Raw genomic sequence first — 20,212 nt, forward strand, 5'->3', positions numbered from 1 at the left:
CACTCAAATAAAAATCAGTCACTTATTGGCAATGAAGCCAATATTCTGCCTTCAGTCCTTTAACCTTGTGGCCCAGGTGTCTTGAAGTGAAGAGGTAGCTTGTAGGTAGACGACAGCAACCTGGGGAACAGCATCAAGCTGATCAGCAATCAGAGTCACGGCACCAGTGTAACTTTTCTTGTCTGGTTGTTGGTCACCTACAATACAGAATAAAAACTCCTCACAGTGTGACTGACTGCAGCCGAGTGGTCCGACAGGCTGAAAAAAGAGACGCAGCGCCGTGACCGAGTGGTCAGCCACCAACACCAGCTCCCACTCATTGGGTCACATTTTTCCAGCCCAACCACGAGAAAAACTTTACAAATTATATTTGTAGATGTTAAATATTCTTACAGTACTTTAATTGTTGAACTAGAAAAATATGACCCTAAGTAAAAAAAAGACGTGAAGAGCTGCCTCTCTCGCACCTTCCTCCACCAGTGGCACCAACCTGGAGGGGGAGCCTGACGGACCCGCTGCATGCAGTCACTCATCCCACCACTAGGTGGCTCCAAACAAACGCATTGATCAAAAATCTCATAAACACATACAACTCTACAATCATTTTGATCAAAACTCACAGACACACACAAGCTTTTCTCTGTTACATTAGCCTAAATGCTGTCAGTCACTAGCATGTTGTCTTACATTGACTTTCTCCATTCAGTGTGCTAAACATGGCTAATAAGTAAGAAAATTAGCAAAAAGCTAATTTTAGGGAAAATGCTAATACTATAGAAAGAAATAAAGAGAAACAAAATAGTTAAATACTTATTTTGTGGAAAGGGCTAATATTACTGCACCGCCTAAAGAGGCTTTTATTTTGAAACTTTCAGTAAGCTTAATTGTAAAAGGCCACACTAATCCCATGTGTAACAGTGGTTGGGTTAAAGCAGTTATATAGTTCCCAAAACACCAATTACCCAGTGTGAAAAATACCCTTTTATTTTGTAGGGTATGTGTTGCTCTTATTTTGACAGTTCAAAGTGATTGTCAGTTTAGGACAGAGTAGCCAAGGTAGCATCTTTGTAGTTCTGCCAGCTCAGCCCTCCCTGTAGTAACTGAGAGTTCAGCCATCTTTGTAGTCCAAACCAGCAGCTCTGCCTTTCTCTGTATTCTGTTGCAATAGTGATTAATCCTCAGCCAACTGGCGTGTGTGTGTGTGTGTGTGTGTGTGTGTGTGAGAGAGAGAGACAGAGAGGTGGAGAAGGATTTCTATCTTCATGAGACACCCACTCAGTTTTGATGAAAAAAAGCAGTCCGAACAACTGCTTCCCGTTCAGGATCCGTGAGACGTATTTGAAAACCGTTTGAAACATATGAGAGGGCTATTTGTCGTCTCCAATAGTACCGCGATTCATATCTGTAGCTCATTCACAGTAATGGCACCGATGAGACAGAGATGGTGTGCGCTGAGCTCTGACGTTTTTGATGAGAACTGTCATTCCATTCAGACAACTGAAGTAGTTCAGGTAAACCTGGAGATCATCTCAGCATCAGCAGGAGAAATAATCGCATTATTAGAAGAATGAAATCGCGCCTGTTAGCCAGCTACTGTAGCTGTTACCCACTGTAGCTGTTAGCTGCCAGAACAAAGAAAATAACACAGAAAAACAAATTAAAACCACTCAGATTCTGTTTTTCTCACTCTGTTGTCGTAAGCTAACTGCGCTACTGTTGCCATGGCAGCCGACTGACAACACCTCCACTAGCCTGCAAAGTTGCAGCTCAATTTTTAATTTACGGACAAACCAGAAAAGTAATTTCATGCCATTCGCCACTAATGGGAGGCGGAGCGCATCATGACGTTACAGACCTNTTGGTCAGCCTAGGGTCAGTCTGTGGACGACCTTTGGTCATTCAGAGGTCACGGTGTGGACAGAAGGTTTCGGGGTGGAGGCAGAGGACAGGGACAGACACTGGAGGACTGGCAGTGGGAAACGTCTCCAGCAGGAGGAGATCAAACAAACCAACAACCAGTGGGTGAGAGGAGGACAGTCCCTCGGGAGCCTGAGGACGGCCTAGGTCTCCTCGTCATCGCTGTGCTGCGCCTTCTCCTCGCTCACGCCGCTCTCATCGATGTTCTCCAGAGAGTCCGCCCGCTGCAGCGTCAGGTCCGCCATGCTGATGGAGGGCAGCGTGTTCTGCTCTGGGTACATCCACGGCTTCAGGGTCGGGTCGTGTTTCCGCTTCCACTCTGGGTACTTCAGAGACGCCTTGTAGATCTTCCTCATGGCCTGGAGGGACAGAGACGGCAGGACAGGGTTGGACAGGGGACAGAGACGCCATCTGCGGGAGGAACCGGACCAACTTTTACCTTCGGAGCCACGAAGTGAGAGACTCTGTTAACGACCCACTTTGGTAAAGAGCCTGCAGGACACAGGAGGGGACAGGACTTACAGTCAGGTCTCTGGGAAGACAGAACAGAGGACAAAACTGTCTTCCTGCCTCACCTCGGGGATCCACCTGGGTCAGGTAGTAGAGGGTGGAGCTGGTGGCACTGTTGGATTGGATCAGGTAGCCCGTCAGCAGAGACACGGCTCGGACATAGTCCTTCTTAGGAGGATGTTGCTATGGAGACGAACAGACAGGCATTTTGGATTTTAATGTGGGAAAGCAATGTGACGACTTCCTGTGGTTCTTGTAAAACATGATCCGTCTGCCGTGACTAAAGAGTTGCAAACATGCTGCTGAACTCTACAGGGAACAGGAGACGGGTCAGTACTTTCCAGAACCTCTGTCTGCAACTCGACCTCCACCAGCAGCAGACACTGACCGGGTGTTTGACGGAGTAGTTGATGATCATGTAGTCGCTGCCGAGTGGAAGCCAAGACCGCATTGTCACAAAGTCTCGGTTCTTCAGAGGCGTCGGGCATTTCCCTTCAAACAGACACCAGAGGGGGAATAAATGAAGTCATCCTATCCAAGTTGAACTGTTCATGTTCAACATCCAGCCAAAGTTGAATCACTTTCCACAGGAAGTGACAGCAAAAACCAGGAATCTGCTCATAGACGTCTCCTCTTCCCACCAATGAGGGAAAACTTCTACAACATTCAGACCCGATTGGATGTTTTTACTTAATATTTAGACATCAGTGGAGACATTTTGGTTTTCCAGGTTCTAAGCTTTCTCTTTGCTGTCTTGCCAATAGGTTTAGCATGAAAGTAGAGTTGGAGGACTCTAACCTGCATTGGGAACAAGAATTATGTTGATGCTGCTTCTTCTTTAGCCTCAAACCACTGGTACCCTCTACTCCTGCAGGGGGTGCTGCAGGATACCGGTCGTAGGCATTCTGGAGGTCCACAACACACACAAGGAGGGACAACCAAACTCCCAAAACACCTCGGCACCTTTAAGGAGTAAAGACCTATTTCAATGTTCCTTGTCCAGGATGAAGACAGCACCATAAACCGAGCCTCTCAGGGAGGCTGAGAAGTCTGACCTTCAATAGCTGGAGGATGCTCTCCACTCCCCTGTCTTAAAAACTGTGATCACTCCGTAGGTGGCATCCCAATCCTACATCTGCCTATGAAAAGGTATGGCCAAAAGAGAACAAAGAATGTCCAGAGCCTCCAGAACCATCCTCACTCCAAAACTTTACAATATCCTCAATGCAAGTCAGACGTTCCTCTCCAAAGCCTGGAATGGCACCTGATGTTTCCTCTCTGAGTCATTGAGAGCATTTCTACAACTTCCTTGAGCTCTGAGCCAACATGTGATTAGCTCTGAGCTAGGTAGCTACATGTTTACTTTGCAAATTAAATATTGCGTTTGAAACCGTGACACTAATAAATGAATGAATTACATACTGATATATGACTATATGAACCCCATTTCTTCTGACGGGCTAAATAACCCAAATTATTGCTGTTAATTTTTAACAGTGTAACTTTACAAATGTAACCCCATAAACAGCCAATCAATACGAGACTTTCTTCTATTTTTATGATTTGAATGTCGAGGCTGGTCTGGTTTTAAGTCAGATTCTGGGATAAAGTCTGGAGTGGGTCCAGTGGTACTGACAGGAGTAATATCCCACGTCTGCGTTGACCGTCAGTCTGCCGATGTCGTAGGTGTCGATCATGTTGGTGTCCCACTTCTTCCGGTAGCTGGTGTCATGGAGGACGTCGTACAGCGTCTCTGCCGTCACGTCTTTGCACACGATCCTCATCTGGAACAGAGACAGAGAAGAACCGGTTTCACCAGAACCAGGACATTCAGAGAGAACTTGGACCTAAAGGTCAGAGGTTGTGGAAGCAGAACCATCATCACCAGCTTCCATTGGATGGCCACCCTCCCATCCACCAGGTGGCTCCTCCACCCGTTCCCAGTACCATGACTCCAGGCTGGGTCACCTGAACTTCTTGTGTTGGGTTCTGTTCTTTAGGAAAGTGAAGTCTAAAGTTCAACTCTCACATGACCTCTGAAGGAGACACTTGATCGCTGCCTTGCTCAGAGGAAGGCCGGCTGATCAGGTGCTGTTAGGTGATCTGGAAGCTCAGGTGGAGCTGAGCAGACGGAGTCATTCATCTTTAATGAAGAAGGAAGAGAAAACTCAACAAACTACAACAACAAACCCAGAGGAATTAGCAAGAACAAGCAGCTAGACAGGAAGTCCTCCAATCTGAGGAACCGACCACAGGATCTCCATGGGCTTCAAACCTCCAGATGTCAACTTTCTAAACTTTGAGCCACTTGGTTCTAACTTCAAACTTGTGATCCAGTTCACCATCATGCTGGAGAACCATTAGATCATCAACAAGCTGTTCCCAGGGAACGTCTTGATCCAACTCTTCATCCAAGTTTGACTGTAAATGTGGGCTGGGAGGTGATGCTATCAGATGAGAACAACCCACATCTGAAGACTGAGACATCTCTGAGGATCTAAAGACTCCTAAGGTGTGTGTGATGAAGATCAGGATGATGATGAGCTGCAGGCACCACCCAACCTACATCAGACTGCTAGTGGCTGTTACCTCTGAACAACCTTCCAGGAACTCTGTCCAGGAGTTAAACTGCAGCCTTCAGCCTCTTCTTCCTCACTGGTTACTGGATACCATGGGAGGCGGCCACTACCTGCAGGACGTCATCTTTTCCAGTCTGTAATCTTTCAGGGCCGTCAGGCTCGGCTGGACGGCTGTCATTGGATCCGTGTAATTCAATCAGCAGAACTCAGGAACTGCATCAATCATTCAGGAGGTCCTGAGCTTCATCACCCAGCTGCCGCGACTCATCAGGAGGCAATGATGCCGGTTCAGGGCATCTATGACAAATTCTATGGGGGTTCAGGACATCTACACCGGGATTGGAGTATCTACGCACATCTTCGACAGATTCTGGGTGTCTACGCAGGGCTTAAGGCCTCTTCGAAGGGTTCAGAATGTGTTGGTCGGGTTTGGGGCGCTTTGGCCAGGCGTCCTGGCTGGTTCAAACCCACAGCTTCTCCTGATAGAACCTTCTGGAAAAATTGCTTCAGACTGCAGACCCTATGGACAATCCAGACCCAGAGTTGGTTGAACACCAACCATTTGAGTTACTGAACAATTCAATCTTTAACCAATGAAGGAGATTTGAATGGTTCCTTCTATCAGCTCCTCCTCTTTCCTGATGATCTCAACATCCAGGTCTGGGTTGGAGCCTCTCCAGCTGTTTTTCCAAACACTTCCTCCACTCATTTCAAAGTAACAGCTTCCTGTTGTTGCAAATAAAACCACAAATTCTGCAGAGTTTCTGATCGATTCTTCATCTAGAAGAACTGCAAAACTCCACAGTTCTTCCGTGACTGCCAGTCAGGGGGGTCCATCAGAACTTCCTGGATCGACTCAGGTAGATTCAGGGGACAGAGATGATCAGCTGGTCTTCACAGTGACCTCAACCTTCAGATAGCTCCAGCTTCACATGGAGGTCAAACATCTCCTCACTCAGCAGGAGAACCATCAGGTGAGGTCATGACCTCACCTGAGCAGAACCACCTGGAGGCTCACGCAGGTCCAGAGCTGAGCAGGGAGGCCGACCCCCGGAGGAGATGAACCGGAGAAGCTGGAGGTCCAGAGAAGAAGACGATAGATTTCTGCAATGATCCAGATCTGCTCTGACCTTTGACCTCCTGAATGCAGACAGTGCCTACATTACCCACAATGCACCAGCAGCAGGTTCCTGGGCGTGTCCTCCGTACGCTGCTGTAAGGTTTCAGCTGAAGCACAGCAGAACCTCACAACACTGACTGGAACTGGTCCAGATCCTGCCAGAACCAGAACCAGGATGTGTTTTCTTCATAAACAGAACCACCAGTTTCTGGAACAGAACCATGAAAAGGGTCTTGTGGTCCATAAGCTAGTCGGACCAGAACATTGGTCCGACTAGCTGTGAAGCTTAAAAAGTACAGAAGCAGAACCGGGCCCTGCTGGTTTTTTGATAACAAAGAGTCAAACTGCTGCGGACCTCGTAACCCGCCTGGAAACTGGACCGGGCTTTCCTCCGGATCCGGTTTCAGCTCCCGTTTCAGATGTTTCCATGTGTCATTCGGGTTCTGATGACCTCATTCCTCAGAAGGTCTGGTGGTACCGGGTCAGCAGGTTCTGGAAAAGTTCACATTATAGCTCTGGGTTCCTCAGAAACCCAGAGCTACACACACACACACACACACACACACACACACACACACACACACACACACACACACTAGGGGTTGCACCAATTAGTCGACTAGTCGACTCGTCGATTCTTTTCTCTGCAATGACTTTTTTCTGGGCCAGTCGACTAGTCGCAATCACATGACTAAACAGATTTTTCCCAGAAAATGAAAGAAGGTGGACTAGGTGAGTTCGNAGTAATGTGTTACAACGCGTCATGATGTCAGGCTTTTTTATCCATCCAACTGATCAGCGTCACCCTGCGTATTGAAGCTTTTAACCTGGCAGCTTTACGCTCTTATAAAGATGTGGTTTGACTACATCTGGAAACCAAGTCCAAGCTTCATCCTGAGGATCTGATAGAGGCGATCTTGGCCGCCGTCTGCATGTCGGTTCAGAGAGCCGCTGCTGAGTCAGCAGAGATCATGCTGCGCATCGGGAGGAGGAGCAGCAGGAGGAGCAGCAGGAGGAGCAGCAGGAGGAGCAGCAGGAGGTTTCGTTGAATTCAACTGTAACCAAACGGGATCCGTTCATAATAAGTTTGGTTTGTGATGTTCCAACAGCACCAGTGGTCAGTGTGATAATTTGACTCGTATACCAGTAACTGTCCAGAGATCATCAGCATCAGCCGGTGTTTGGAAAAAAAAAAAAGTCAGACCCGACTTTGTGCAACGAGCTTTTCTGAGCTGCTCACGAAGAATGATCTGTTTATCTTTTAATTCTGCATAATAGACTTAGGAAAGCGGGAGAAGGTGAGAGTGTGTGTGTGTGTGTGGGATCCATACTTGCTGTGAAAATAGCTGATAAAGCCTCCAAGTAGTTGTGAAGGGTTTTTGCGCTTACGTCACTATGACGTCATCGCGACTAGTCGACATCGACTCGACTATTATCATGATGTAGTCGACCTTAAAAAATATGTAGTCGTTCAACCCCTACACACACACACACACACAGTGGACGGAACCAGCAGGAAAGTCTCATCTGCAGCAGCTGAGGTTGAAGTGAAATGTTTCCTGGAGCTTTTATTGTGAAGGTCTCCCAGGTGAGTTACCTTGATCTTCTGGACCGAGCTGCTGTCCTGCTCGCGGCACCACACCGTCACTCCGCCCTTGTTGTACCGGCTGCTCCATCCGTCCGGACTCAGACACTGATCCTTAAAGGAGGAGAAGTCCGAGTCGTCCGGGATCCGAACCGGCATCTCCGATCAGTCAGGCCGCCTTGTTCCGGCGCTCCGAGCAGAACCGGACCGGAGGAGGAAGAACTGAACCACAGAGACCAGCAGCGGGTCCTGGAGCGGGTCAGAGAGCAGAACCTCAGGCTGAGCCGGACCGGAACTCCTGTCTGACCAACGCTGGGTCCAGGTTCAGGTCGGGTCTGAGATGCAGCAGGTGATGCTGCAACTTTTATCCGCCTCCTGCTGCACAGATAGGTCAGACAGTCAGAGCTCTCACTCCGCTTGAAAACAGTGGATCAGGTTCTGGCTCAGGTAGAACCCGTCCCACCTGGCACCAAAAATTCCCAAACCAAAGAGACCCAGACATCCATGGGTCAAAGTTACGCAGTAAAAAAAATTAATAATTTGGGTTATTTTAGTCAGGAAAAAAAGAGTCATAATTTCACCTTATTCATTCAAATGTTTAGCTCAGGATTCGGTCTCACAAACTTTTATAAAAAAAAGTTCTTAAAACCCAGCTTTTATTTTGATAGTTCTGCTTGTCGGCCAGTGAATTTTCATATTAGCCAAACATTTGAAGCTAAGTTGTTAGCTTCAAACTAAATAAAGGAAGGTACTTAGTATAGAGCTAAATATTTATGGTATTAAATATTTAGCTAATTAAATGTTTAGGTTGAAACTAATTTATAAACGAGTGAATAAAGTGGTGAAAATATGACTGTGAAATTTAACAAAGTGCTCGGATCTGACCAAATCTGATGGATTTCTCGGTAAAATATCTCATATAATCATGTCAAGGTTGTAACTTTCAGTTTAATCGGCAGCTAACAAAATTGTAAAATAAATAAATAAACGAAGTCTTGTGTGGAGGTCTTCTTTGTTTTGTGTGTTATTTTAAACACTAACAGAATCGGTCCTTTTCCTACTTTTCTCTCTTATGCCTGACAAATAAAAGTCAGTCACCAAACACAGTTTTCCAACACGTTGTGTGTATTTATCATTTTTCATTCCTGATATAATGGAAACTGGCTGATAGGGCACCAAAAAACAAGACTTCCTGAAAAGATGAGAGTGTCGGCTTTCTGGAAAAATCCCGTCCTAATGTAAAATATGACAGATTATTGGATTAAGAAAATTTCTAGTATACTACATGCTATCGCACATGACAATCTTTGAGAATTTGGAAACCGTGGCTCTTTATTTCCCAAAGTTATGGGGAGGAGAGAATGGATATTTCAGCTACCTGAAATAATCTGTTCCGCCTCCATAAAATGGGAACAAATTAATTTACTACCAAGTCTTTAGCTTTGTTTATTCCTTTCATCATTAACAATAAATCATGTAAGTTTGAAAACATTTGCTCACTATTTGCCAAAGTTGTGAGGGGAAACCATATATTTGAGCCTACTCTCATCTTTTCAGGAAGTCTAATCTTCGTCTCTTGCTATCAGCAGCTTCCGTCCTCTTATATTAACGATGAAAAATTATAAATTCACACAATGTGTTGGAAAACTGTGTTTGGTGACTTACTTTTTTGTCAGGGTGACAAAAGTAGCAACAAGACCGATTCGTTTGGTGAGTAAAAACAACACAAAACAGCGTAAGAAAACCTCGTTCATTTATTTATTTTACGATTTTGTTATTGCTTCTTTTTAAACAGCAGCTGATTAAACTGAATGTTACAACCTTGACATGATTATATGAGTTGGTTTCACCGAGAAATCGACCAGAAGCGCCGTGAAAATGAACGGATCCTCTCAGGCTGCAATGCGCGCTCCCGACACAGGGGGGCAGAATTTCGCACAAGACCTCTTCAGGCTTAAAAATCCAACCGAGGTGCTGCGGTGGCAAAGTACAACCCACATATGGAGGCCTTAGTCTTCGTGGCGGCAGTCGTAGGTTCGATTCCCGGCCTGGCAACATATGTCTTTCTCTCATTACCCTATTAACCAATAAATCGATCAATCAGTGAATCATTCATTGTCTGCTGTGGTTCAGCGTAACTCATCTGTTCAGGAGAGGATCTATGAGGTGCTTTCAAGTGCAGCTCAAAGATCTCCTGTCTGGATGACATCATCAGGGTCACCTGCTGACAGGTAAGCCTCATCTGGTTTCTGATTGGTCCGTCTGAGGATGCAGTTCAGGTAAACTTCCTGTTCCATCTGACAGGATGGTTCTGGAAGCACAGCTTCCGGTCCTCCACGGATCTAAAGCTTCAGTATATCTGATGAATCCCAGAGAAAGTCTTCTGCGAGTCCATCTTCATTCTCTGTAGCCGGGTCGGTCCAGTTTGATGAACAGAACTCTAGAACAGATTACATTTAAATCACATCCAGTTAAATCCAAATTATAATCCCAGATTCTCAATAATCAGGTCCATCAGAACCCAGAGGTTCTGATGGACCTGATTATTGAGGGACCTGATTATTGATTATTGAGGGACCTGATTATTGATTATTGAGAGGTATCCAGAGGTTCTGTAGAACGGGTCGGTGGTTCAGCGGTTCCTGATCATTTTTCTTCTTTTAATCTGAATAATTTCTTCAGCCAAGTTCTGATCCGATTCTTCAAAAATATATTTAAAACCGGAAGCAGCGTCTCGATGACGGCGTCACCTAATTTGCATATTTGGTCATGTGATCCTAACCAATAGATTTAAAACATATGAAACATCCAGAACTGTAGATGTAATCATGTAAAAAATTTGAACTAAAGGAAGACAAACATGAATCGGGTTTATTTTAACAGTTAAAAACATTTGAAACATGAAAAACTTTATTTACATTAAATGTCCTGCAATCCAGAACAAAATGGCTCCAAACGTTTGTTATGAATTATTGCAACATAAATGAACTGAAAACGAGAAGGAAGATTTTCTGTTTTTGTTTAATCATCAAAATTTGAAATGAAGAAGTTCAGGAACTCCACATGGTTCTGCTTTCATTCCTGTCAGAAGGAACCGGATCAAGTTTGATTTTCAGACCAACAGATTCTCTCATCCTGGAATCTCCTGGATTCTCCTGGATCAGGACTCAGACTCTTGGTCTGCTGATCCTGATCAAATCACAGCTGTTAGTTTTCAGATGATTCGTCATATTTATAAACTGATTGTGGGCTTCTCCTGCTGCTGACCCTTGACCTCTGAGAAACCTGGCCGTGTGCACAAAGCAGCTCTGTGTCCCACACACACACACACACACACACACACTCTCCTGGTGCTGCAGAGGAAGCTCTAACTGGAAACAGATTGAGGTGGAGACGCCCAGTCCCAGTTCATTAACTGGGACTGGTCTGTTCCCAGTTCTGGTTTCCATCAGACTGATGATGATGATGATGATGATGACAAAGCTCTGATTCATTTCTGTTTGGTTCCGAGCCGGTGATAAATTAATCGCATTTTAAATCAGGAACATTTTCAATTCCAAAAGATTTTCAGCTGTTAAATCAGATAAACTGAGCTGAACATCAGAGACGTTTCAGTTTCTAATGTTTTTCAGGTTCCAGAAACTTCCTTCAGAGTTTCAGGAAGTCCTGGTCATTCAATGTGGAACGTGGATGCTAGCACTGGCATTAGCTGCTATATGGTTAGCATTCAGATGCTATTTTATGCTAGCACAGCTTCACTAATATACTAACTGCTTTTAGCACAGCTTGAACTCAACAACAGTTGTTTCCAGCATCCAATCAGATCGTGTCAAAGCAGAAATTAGCCGAGAAAAGCACTTCCTGCTGTTAGTGGATTAGCATTAGCTGTGCGTCAGCTTTACGGTCGTATCAGAAACGTGAATAGAAAGGTTCTGGATCCGGAGTTCGGTTAGTCCAGACTAAAAGGTTCCAGTTCAACGTTCAGGTTCTTCACTGGGAACCAGTTCATTCACCCCCCTGCAGCGGGGCGAATGAACTGGGGGTCAGAGGACCTGACCTTTGACACCCCCCCCCATCATGTTCTTTGTGATGAAGTCTCTTCACAGCCATGATGTTTGGTTGCCATGATAACACCTGCTGAGTCCACAGTTTCGACAGAACCTCCGGGTCATCAGAACCTGACCGGCTGATGAGTTTTAGGTGCAGTGAAGCCCCGCCCCCTCCGCTGGCCACGCCCCTTCGGTTTTCCAGCTTTGTTTGGAAAAGGAAGGTCCCAGTCAGAGTTGTGAAGGCTCGGTTCTGATCCAGTTCCCTCAGCGGGCTGAGGTCAGAACTTTAACTGGGTCTCTGCCCCTCCTCCAGGCTTTCCACCTCCTCTTCCTCCCCCGGCCCCCCTCCCTCTGCTCCTCCTCCTCAGGCAGCAGCAGAACCTTGGGAGCAGAGTAGCAGGACGGTTCGGACGGTACCAGGAGTTGGACTTTTTTTAGTCGAGATGAAGTCGTGGTTGCTGGTTTCGGTTCTGGCCATGGTTCTGGCCATGTGCGGGTCCCGGTCTCCGTACCAGACGGTTCTGCAGCACAGCCGGATCCGAGGCCGGCAGCAGGGGTGAGTGTCCGAACCGAACCGAACCGCTCAGAGTTCTGCTCCAAGACCTGACAAACGGTTACTTTAAGCGGATCAGAGACAGAAGTTCTTCTGGGTCCGAGCAGGAAAAGTTCTGCAGAACTTGTCCAGGTCCGGACATCTGGACCTGCAGGGCGCCCTCTGCTGGACGCTCAGGATAATGGAGCAGGACAATGACGTTGTACTGAAGTATCACGAGTATTACTGTAGCAGTGAAACCTACAGCAGGTCAGTACTACTCGGTACCGGAGGTTCTGCCAGAACCGTCTCAGTTTAAGGTGGACCCAGTTAGTTACAGAGGGAGTCTGAGTTCATATGAACCGGTTCTTTTAAAGTGGACTGAGTCTCATAAAGGTGGAATCAGGTCATTTAAGGTTGACCCAGTTGGTACTGACCCAGTTGAGGTTCTGGACCGGGTGATTTAAAGCTGCAGTTTGTAACTTTTCTAGTCTGTGATCAGATCTCTGCTTGTAGCTACAGTCTTAGAGCTGTCAGTCACTCTTGTGTATGCGCTGCTCATCCCTCCCCATTTCTGTCTGCTGCTACAGTCTGCCATAAATGCTAGGCTAGTTAGCATAGCCTCAGATGAGGCAGATAAACAGTTTTCCTGTGATGGTAATCAGTGGTGGAAAGTACTTCGTTACTGTACTTAAGTACAATTTTCATGTATCTGTACTTTACTTAAGTAGATTTAATAATGGGTACTTTCTACTTTTACTCCACTACATTTTACAGAAAGTATCTGTACTTTCTACTTCACTACATTTCTACAAAAGTGTCTCGTTACTCGTTACATCCAAGTCGCATTGCTCTTTTTTTCCATTAAAATGTGAAGTTCAGGGTCTTAAGGTGGCGCCGTGAAATCCAAGCAATAACTGACTTAGTGTCTGTTGTCACCCATCGCCTCCACCTTTACTCGCACGCGGAGCTCCAGACATGCGCAGTGGTTTCCTCTGAGCGGGAGAAGATGTCTAACTAATCGATAATAACTGCATAAATCATAAGATATGGCGACATGTAAAACCAGCAGCGCTTCGCTTTCACAGACGGTGGGACTTTATCCAACTTTTAGCGTCACTTGGAAGGAAAGCTTAAAGAAAGGTAAGATCTGTGGACGTGATGCTAGCAAAGCTAGCTGTACTGAGACACATGTTGCATCTGCGATGAAAAAAAGTTGTCACTCATGCGCTGAATTATTGGGTGGAGGTGTTGACTGAGGTGTTCATATATGGTACAACACCGCGGTAAAGCCAGCCGGCTCTGACTCCAGCCGGCCCAGCACACAATATACAAGTGCGCGGTCGCTCAAGACATTATGGTACACCCATTTACGTGCTGCTTTACACATCAGATCTAGTTGCAACTTTCTGGTTCTGTTCTAGAGGTGCCCCTCTGTCACCCAGAAGTGGTAGCAGTCTTTGGAAACAAAGAGTTTCTCAGCAATGGGCACGGCAACTTAGGGGAAAAATATAAAAAATGACTTTTTTGATAGGCTTTTATTTTGAAATTACACATCAGATCTAGTTCCAACTTTCCACTTGTATATTGTGTGCTGGGCCGGCTGGAGTCAGAGCCGGTGTTATGCCCAGAAACGCATGCCTGCCCAAAATTGCATCCCCTCTCAAATTGCATCCCCTCTCGCGGGAGCGCGCATCGCTCTAACGTCTCGCTTATTGACGAGAAACCGGACTGAAATATGACCGAAGAGGAAATTTTAAAGATATTTGTAACATTATCACGTAATTCCTAAAATGGTTGATTTTATTTNCTGCTGGTTCAGTCTGTGACCAGAGCTGCATTCCTCCTTAAATGAAGCTGTAGAGGTTCTGACCCGGCTGACATCTGTTTGGGTTTTCTGTTTCAGGCCCAACGTCTGCGCCATGCAGCAGATCAAAGGAACCAACAAGAAGTACTTCACCAACTGCAAGCAGTGGTACCACCGCAAGATCTGCGGCAAACCGACGTGAGTCACTGAGTGAAACTAGACTGAGTGGTTTCAGTTCAACTGGAACCATCCGGGCCGGGCGGCTTGGTCAGCTCAGGACGCTGAACGCAGCCTAACCGCATCAGGACGGAAACAAACAGGAAGTGAGGTTTTTGTTTGCAGGAAGTGGACAGCTGAAGCAGCCTTTAGCGGAGTCTGACTGCAAGTTTGTGACCCGGTTCTGTGTGGATGGGGAGTCGGAGCAGGAGTGGTGGGGTTGGGGTGTGATGGGTTCACTGACTCAGGCTCCTTTCATCACTTCATTGTTTAGGTTTGTGGTCTGTCTTCTTCTGCTGCATGTCGGATAAAATGCGATGTTCGACCTGCAGGCGCTGCGGAGCCTGTCGCATACGGACCTGGTTTACTTCCAGATACGGGTGGAAACTTCAGAATTGCGTCGTCCAGTCTGCCATGTAAAGTCGGAAGTAAGTCGCATTTGGGGGAATAAAATGCATTGTTCAAATCAGATTTTTTTTTTGCCCAAATGAGACTTTTATCCGACTGTTTTCATGTCAGGCTGAACGGCGTTAAAAGTCATACTTTGGTGAAATGTGGGATTGGTTTCCTGTGTGAGATTAGCTGCTGGTGCCAGTAGCTGGCCTGCAGTACCAGGACATGCCACCAGGTGTCACCTGTCCAGGTGTTTCTGTTACCTGACTCCAACCGTCTGGATGAGCTGGACTCTTTTTAGTCGAGATGAAGTCATGGTTGCTGGTTTCCTGGATTCATGAAAACTGTCTGGACTCCGAGGGAACGAGCCGCCATCATTTTCCAGATTGTTCTGGAGGCTTTCTAGAAGCTAGAGGGATAATGGGGTCTCAGGGGGAATTCTGGGTAATTGGTTGAATCAGACTGGTTCTGGATTTGGCTGGACCAGACTGGGTCAGACTGGACCAGGCTGTTGTCCTGTGCAGGTTGAGGTGAAGCCATCAGTATTTCTCCCAGACGATGTCTGGCGGCTTGGCGATGGAAGCCGTCATAAAGAGCGCAATGTTTCCAAACAGGAAATGGGATTTATTCCTCCGGGAGTGTCGTAGAGCTGCAGGTTTATGTTGGAGCCAGTTCAGAGCTCCCAGCCAGATTCCTCTGCTGGATGTTCCTGGAAACGGAGCGGCTGAGTTACTGCGCCTCGCTCTGTTTGGATCCACAGCAGACACCTTGTTTAGAACAAACGGGAGCCGGTTTTCCGTCTGGACGGATAATCAGGACCAGCTGTTGCCACGGCGCTGATCTCCATCTGTGGACGCTTAGTGCCTCCAGACGCCGATGGCACTGAGCTAACGAGCTGCAGCCGCAGAGAGCCGGCCCGGTTCAGGAAGCTCACCTGAACCCCAGGTTCTCTTTCCCAGATTTCCCCTCTGGTCAAAGGAGATGAAGAAAAACATCTGAGTGACTTTGGGTCAAACCCACCAAGGTCCAGAACCAGCAGGTCCGGTCCAGATTAATGAGAAACAAACAGAAACCAGATCAGAAATCAGGCAGTGGTACTGGGTCAGAACTTTGGGTCTCATCCCGACTAGATGAGCCTCCAGAGGTCAAGAGGTCAAACATCCCAACTCAGAGCCAGTAGAGCCACATGTTCCTGATATTAGCATTAGCATGCTAACCCTCAGCCTGGATGTTTTTCACATTTACCATCTGCCATTTGAAGATGGCTGCCATTTTTTAAGATGGCAGCCATTTTGAGCCTTTTAGACCAGTTATCAAGAAATGTTTCCCATCTTCATGACTTGGACGAACTTTTTGTCTCGTCACGTTCATGAAACATTAAAGTGATAAAACGCAGCAGAATCAGAAACTGAGGATTTTACTATTAGCGAGATGAGAGACAGACGACTTCATGGTTAGCATTAGCTTCTGCTAACATTTATGTATTTAGTGGTTTAGCAAATTAGTGGTTAGTGAAGCTAACTATTTGGGTTCTTCCTCTCACTCCGGGTTCTCTGGCCGTCTCGGATGCCTGTAGGTTCTTCTCTCAGAGAAAATGAATTTTATGAGTCCAGTCGGCCGGTTCTGCTTCATGGTGGAAGTTCTGATACGATTCATTCAGTTGGGTAGAACTGAGACCGAGTTCTACCCAACCCGGATCAGAACCAGCAGCTGCTGAAGTAATCAATGGATGAGTTTCTCTGATGCTGAGACATTAGAAATATTTTGGAGCTGGTAGAAGGCCCACTTTTGAACTGCGTTTATGAGCCTCTGAAGGGCCAGGTCAGAGGTCAGCCTGATCTCTGGTTTCAGCTGGGACAACTGAAGCTGTTCTGACTCTAGATCTATAACTCTAGATTGCTAATCTAATAACATCAGTTTAGGGCTGAAACGATTCCTTGAGTGATTAGAGTACCTCGATTATTAAAATCCCTTGAGGAAAATGGATCTGCCTCAAAGCCTCGTTAAATTATGTTTTATTATTTGGCGCACCGTGTTCCGCCCGGGTCGTTATTTGTGGTGCGTAGCGATGTCACTTCCGCCGCCTATGAGTTGTTTCTTGCTAGCAGCATGACGTTGAATTTTCCAGTGTTTTATCAGGTTTTGGGGGACAAATAAACAGTTAAATTGTGTGGCGCGATGCTTGGAGCACGTCAGTTTTTCTGCTTTCCGAACCGCGTCGTCAAACTGGGATGGGGGAAAGATTGGATTACTCAATTAATTCTAAAAAAAAAAAATCCTATCCACCTTATTCCTAGCCCCCTGAGGCTTGGCGTGATTTATGGGCGCGACTTCCGCTGCTAACCGGAACCACCATTTGTTTACATGTTAGCAACTTGCTAACCGACTTTCCACAGAGGATTTATGCTATAAAATATGTGGGAACTCCAGCTATCACAGCTTAAATGCTGCAATAATGTTTTACAACTACCTGCAGCTAATGCAGGGAGGGATGGCGACTCGAAGAAATGGGCGCAAATAACACGCACTAGCATAGTTAGCTACTTCACTGACTCAGTTGCAGATCCGGGTTTTCTTCCCTTGGCTTTCTATCCACACAATGAAAAGAGCACACATAAAGCATTTTGGGTTCTCTCTTTCAGTTTAGAATTTTTAGCCAAATTCTTTTTGTTTCCTTATCTGTCGGTAGGCAATGAAAACTGCCGCCTTTGTTTTGGAACCACGTTCAAGACACACCTGCTGCTGCAGCCACAAATTAAACTTGGTCTGATTATTAAAGTACAGCCACGAACAGCACAACAGTTACCCGAGCTCCGAAAGGGCACCTTACGACACTTTCCAGTGGTAAGTTGCTCTCTGTAACAGGTTAAAGTGTGATTCGGTTCGGTTCTGGTCCAGTGGGGAGATTCTCCATATTACGGTCTGGAGGTTCTGGTTCTGACGGATTAAATAAACCTAGATATTTTATTTTGTCTTTGTAGTTCTGGTGTTTTACACCGTCAGCGCTAACAGCAGCTCAGACTCTGACCAGATTCTCCGCTTTTCTCTTTATTCCTGTCAGCTCTTCAGAGAAACGAGCTGCTAGCAGCGATGCTAATTCACGGTCATTTCGTTACAAAACTTAACGATCGTGTTCCTGTCGCTCCCCACATTAAACTCACAGTTACGATCCTCTGCACTGAGCAGCTCTCTGACAGCAGACGGCATGTCCGTGAACAAGTTTAACTAAATATTGTATTATAACCGAAAAGAGAGACGCAACTTCTATCATGAATTAGCAAAACACCCTACAAATGGACTATACGCCACGGACTTCGTTTTAGCACTTCCGCATTTTTTTTGCCACCTAAACTGGTTCCGGTGCACAGGCATGTTAACAGTGGCTCCACGGTCCCTGCAGGACCATTAATGATGGTTTTAGAATTATTCAGACGTCCTGAAACGCTCCAAAGAACGACAAAGGATTTAAACTGGATGTTTCAAATTTCACAATAACTTTGGAGGTAAGTTGGTAAATCTTTTGTATTCACCATAATGGCTCATGTCTGACGTAGCTAACAGGGACAATCTTACAAAGATGCTATGTAAACGTTCAGTGGTTTTATTATCTGTGCAGTGTGCAATCTACATATCTATGCTATATAGATAGATATATACTATAAACATATATAGATATATCTATCTATCAATATATATAGTTCCCAACCAGTAGCTATCAGTCGAATCTGAAGTTAGCTTCCGAATGTAGCATTTAAATGGGGAAATAGCTAAAGGGCGATTACACTTAAGTTTTCACTATCTTGAGCTTTTTTAATGTGTTGTACTTTAAAAACTATAACACCTAGTCATTTCAAACCTAACTAGATTATTATGCACTAACAGCAGAATAAATAAAACATTTGTGAAACCTTCTAATTGATTTGTGAAATTTGTAAAATGTCAATGATAAATTTCAGAACGTTTTTTGCATCTGGAACGCATCAGATCTGATTTATCAAATTGGCATTATTTGTTATTTTAACTTTGTTTTATTTCTTTTTTATATCTTTATTATAGCTGGAGTTGGATTAGGGTTCTGTTTGGTGGCTTTCTGGAGGGAGAGATCGGCTGAGCTAATGCTGCCAACAATTTTTCTCCTGCTATTAACTGTTTGCTTTTCTTTATATAGAAAGTATTTCTATCAGTTGCTCTTTTTCCGTTTTGTTTACAGTATTTGCTCCATTGTTTTTATTTTTACCTTAATGCTTACCTGGTCAGGTGAGGTGGAAATGTACATCTTCTTGATTACTGACAAATGTCAGAACCACCTGGACTGAGCTGGTTAGTCAGATCAATCTGAATCTTTATTTCTCATTAAAACGACTTCTTGTAATTTTAAGACATTGTTATAAAATTGCATCTTTATTCTGCTGCAACGATGACTAAATTCTTGCAATTAAAATTTCTTGTATCCTGACCGTAATGCTCCTTTATACAACTCACAGAACAGATGATTGAAATAAAGGCACTTTGTGAAAGTATTTTCTGTGATTTTATTATAGAAATTGAGGGCAGGAGGAATAGATTAAAATCAAATCTGGCATAAAATAATCTCTTGTCATATCCACCTTTATTCAGTATATTGAATTATATGACTAACTACATATTAACATTCACATTTCTTTGCTGGTATTACCCAAATGTGTTGCATTTTAACATCTCACTTGAATTCCTGATCTACATGCAAATACTTGATATAATGTAAACACTAAGAAAAGAGAAAAAAAGGTTTGTGAAATGTAGAGTATTACAAATGAGATTAAATTTTATTGTAGGCACAAACAGGATAACAAAATGACAAATGTTAGATTTGTCAGTGAATATATAATATACTTCTTAGCTCAGACATCAGACTTGTTTGCCTTTATTGGTGATGAAAACTCGTCATTCTGGAGGAGAGGAAGAGCGGCTCAGCCCCGTCCAGGATGACTGCAGTGTCAGGGTAGCCAATAAAGTCTGCAGGTAGATTTTTGCATATCTGGTCCTAATTTAACCAAGTACTGTAAATAAAAAGTTAGTCCACGTTGTGATGATCCGTGGACTGATGGACGCCGTCAGCAGGTCCAGGTGCTTGGGTCCAATGGAAAGGTAATCGGGACAGAGGCTCAATCGTGGCTCAGAAACACGAGGTGTTGCGATGCAAACCTGAAAAATGAAAAACAAAAAAACTAATAAGTGTTCATATTTAGCTAAAACTAATAAATCCTCAGCTCTTTTTGAGAGTTTTGCTTGAAAATAAATTGACAATATCACAGGAAATTAAATGTAAATGTTTAAGTGAAACAGTTCCTGTATCACAATTAAAGAAACTCCAAAAAATGTTTAAGAGGTGTAATAACGCTGAAGTTAGAGTAAAAATAAACTGAAATATTTACTACTTAGAAAATGCATGTTACCATTTGAATATTCTTTTGAAAGTATGAAGCTGAAATGAATTTAAGCTACTAGCAGACGCAGCACAGGGT

The 20,212-nt window shown here is 44.9% G+C and overlaps 2 protein-coding genes across 4 annotated transcripts in view; one reads left to right on the forward strand and one right to left on the reverse strand.

Moving 5' to 3' along the window:
- Positions 1–10,219, reverse strand: part of LOC103155968 (PCTP-like protein) — a 16,173-nt gene extending 5,954 nt beyond the window's left edge. The window contains exons 1-7 of one of the 3 annotated variants that reach the window (XM_016663944.1): positions 9,933–10,219; positions 7,724–7,960; positions 4,064–4,211; positions 2,816–2,919; positions 2,493–2,610; positions 2,357–2,409; positions 1,868–2,276 (exon numbers count right to left, since the gene is read on the reverse strand). In XM_016663944.1, the coding sequence (XP_016519430.1) occupies positions 2,061–2,276; positions 2,357–2,409; positions 2,493–2,610; positions 2,816–2,919; positions 4,064–4,211; positions 7,724–7,870 (786 nt within the window). In that variant the 5' untranslated portion in view covers positions 7,871–7,960; positions 9,933–10,219 and the 3' untranslated portion in view covers positions 1,868–2,060. Of the gene's footprint in view, positions 1–1,867; positions 2,277–2,356; positions 2,410–2,492; positions 2,611–2,815; positions 2,920–4,063; positions 4,212–7,723; positions 8,431–9,932 lie in introns of those variants that run through there. The other 2 variants (XR_001659568.1, XM_016663943.1) reach the window with 2 other exon arrangements.
- A 1,600-nt stretch (positions 10,220–11,819) lies between these two features.
- tgfbi (transforming growth factor, beta-induced) overlaps positions 11,820–20,212 on the forward strand; it is a 35,608-nt gene continuing 27,215 nt past the window's right edge. The window contains exons 1-2 of the mRNA XM_007577868.2: positions 11,820–12,316; positions 14,199–14,297. Of these exons, the coding sequence (XP_007577930.1) occupies positions 12,204–12,316; positions 14,199–14,297 (212 nt within the window). The 5' untranslated portion in view covers positions 11,820–12,203. The remainder of the gene's footprint in view (positions 12,317–14,198; positions 14,298–20,212) is intronic.

This window comes from Poecilia formosa, unplaced genomic scaffold, assembly GCF_000485575.1.
Source record: "Poecilia formosa unplaced genomic scaffold, Poecilia_formosa-5.1.2 Scaffold458, whole genome shotgun sequence".
Classification (NCBI taxonomy): Eukaryota; Metazoa; Chordata; class Actinopteri; order Cyprinodontiformes; family Poeciliidae; genus Poecilia; species Poecilia formosa.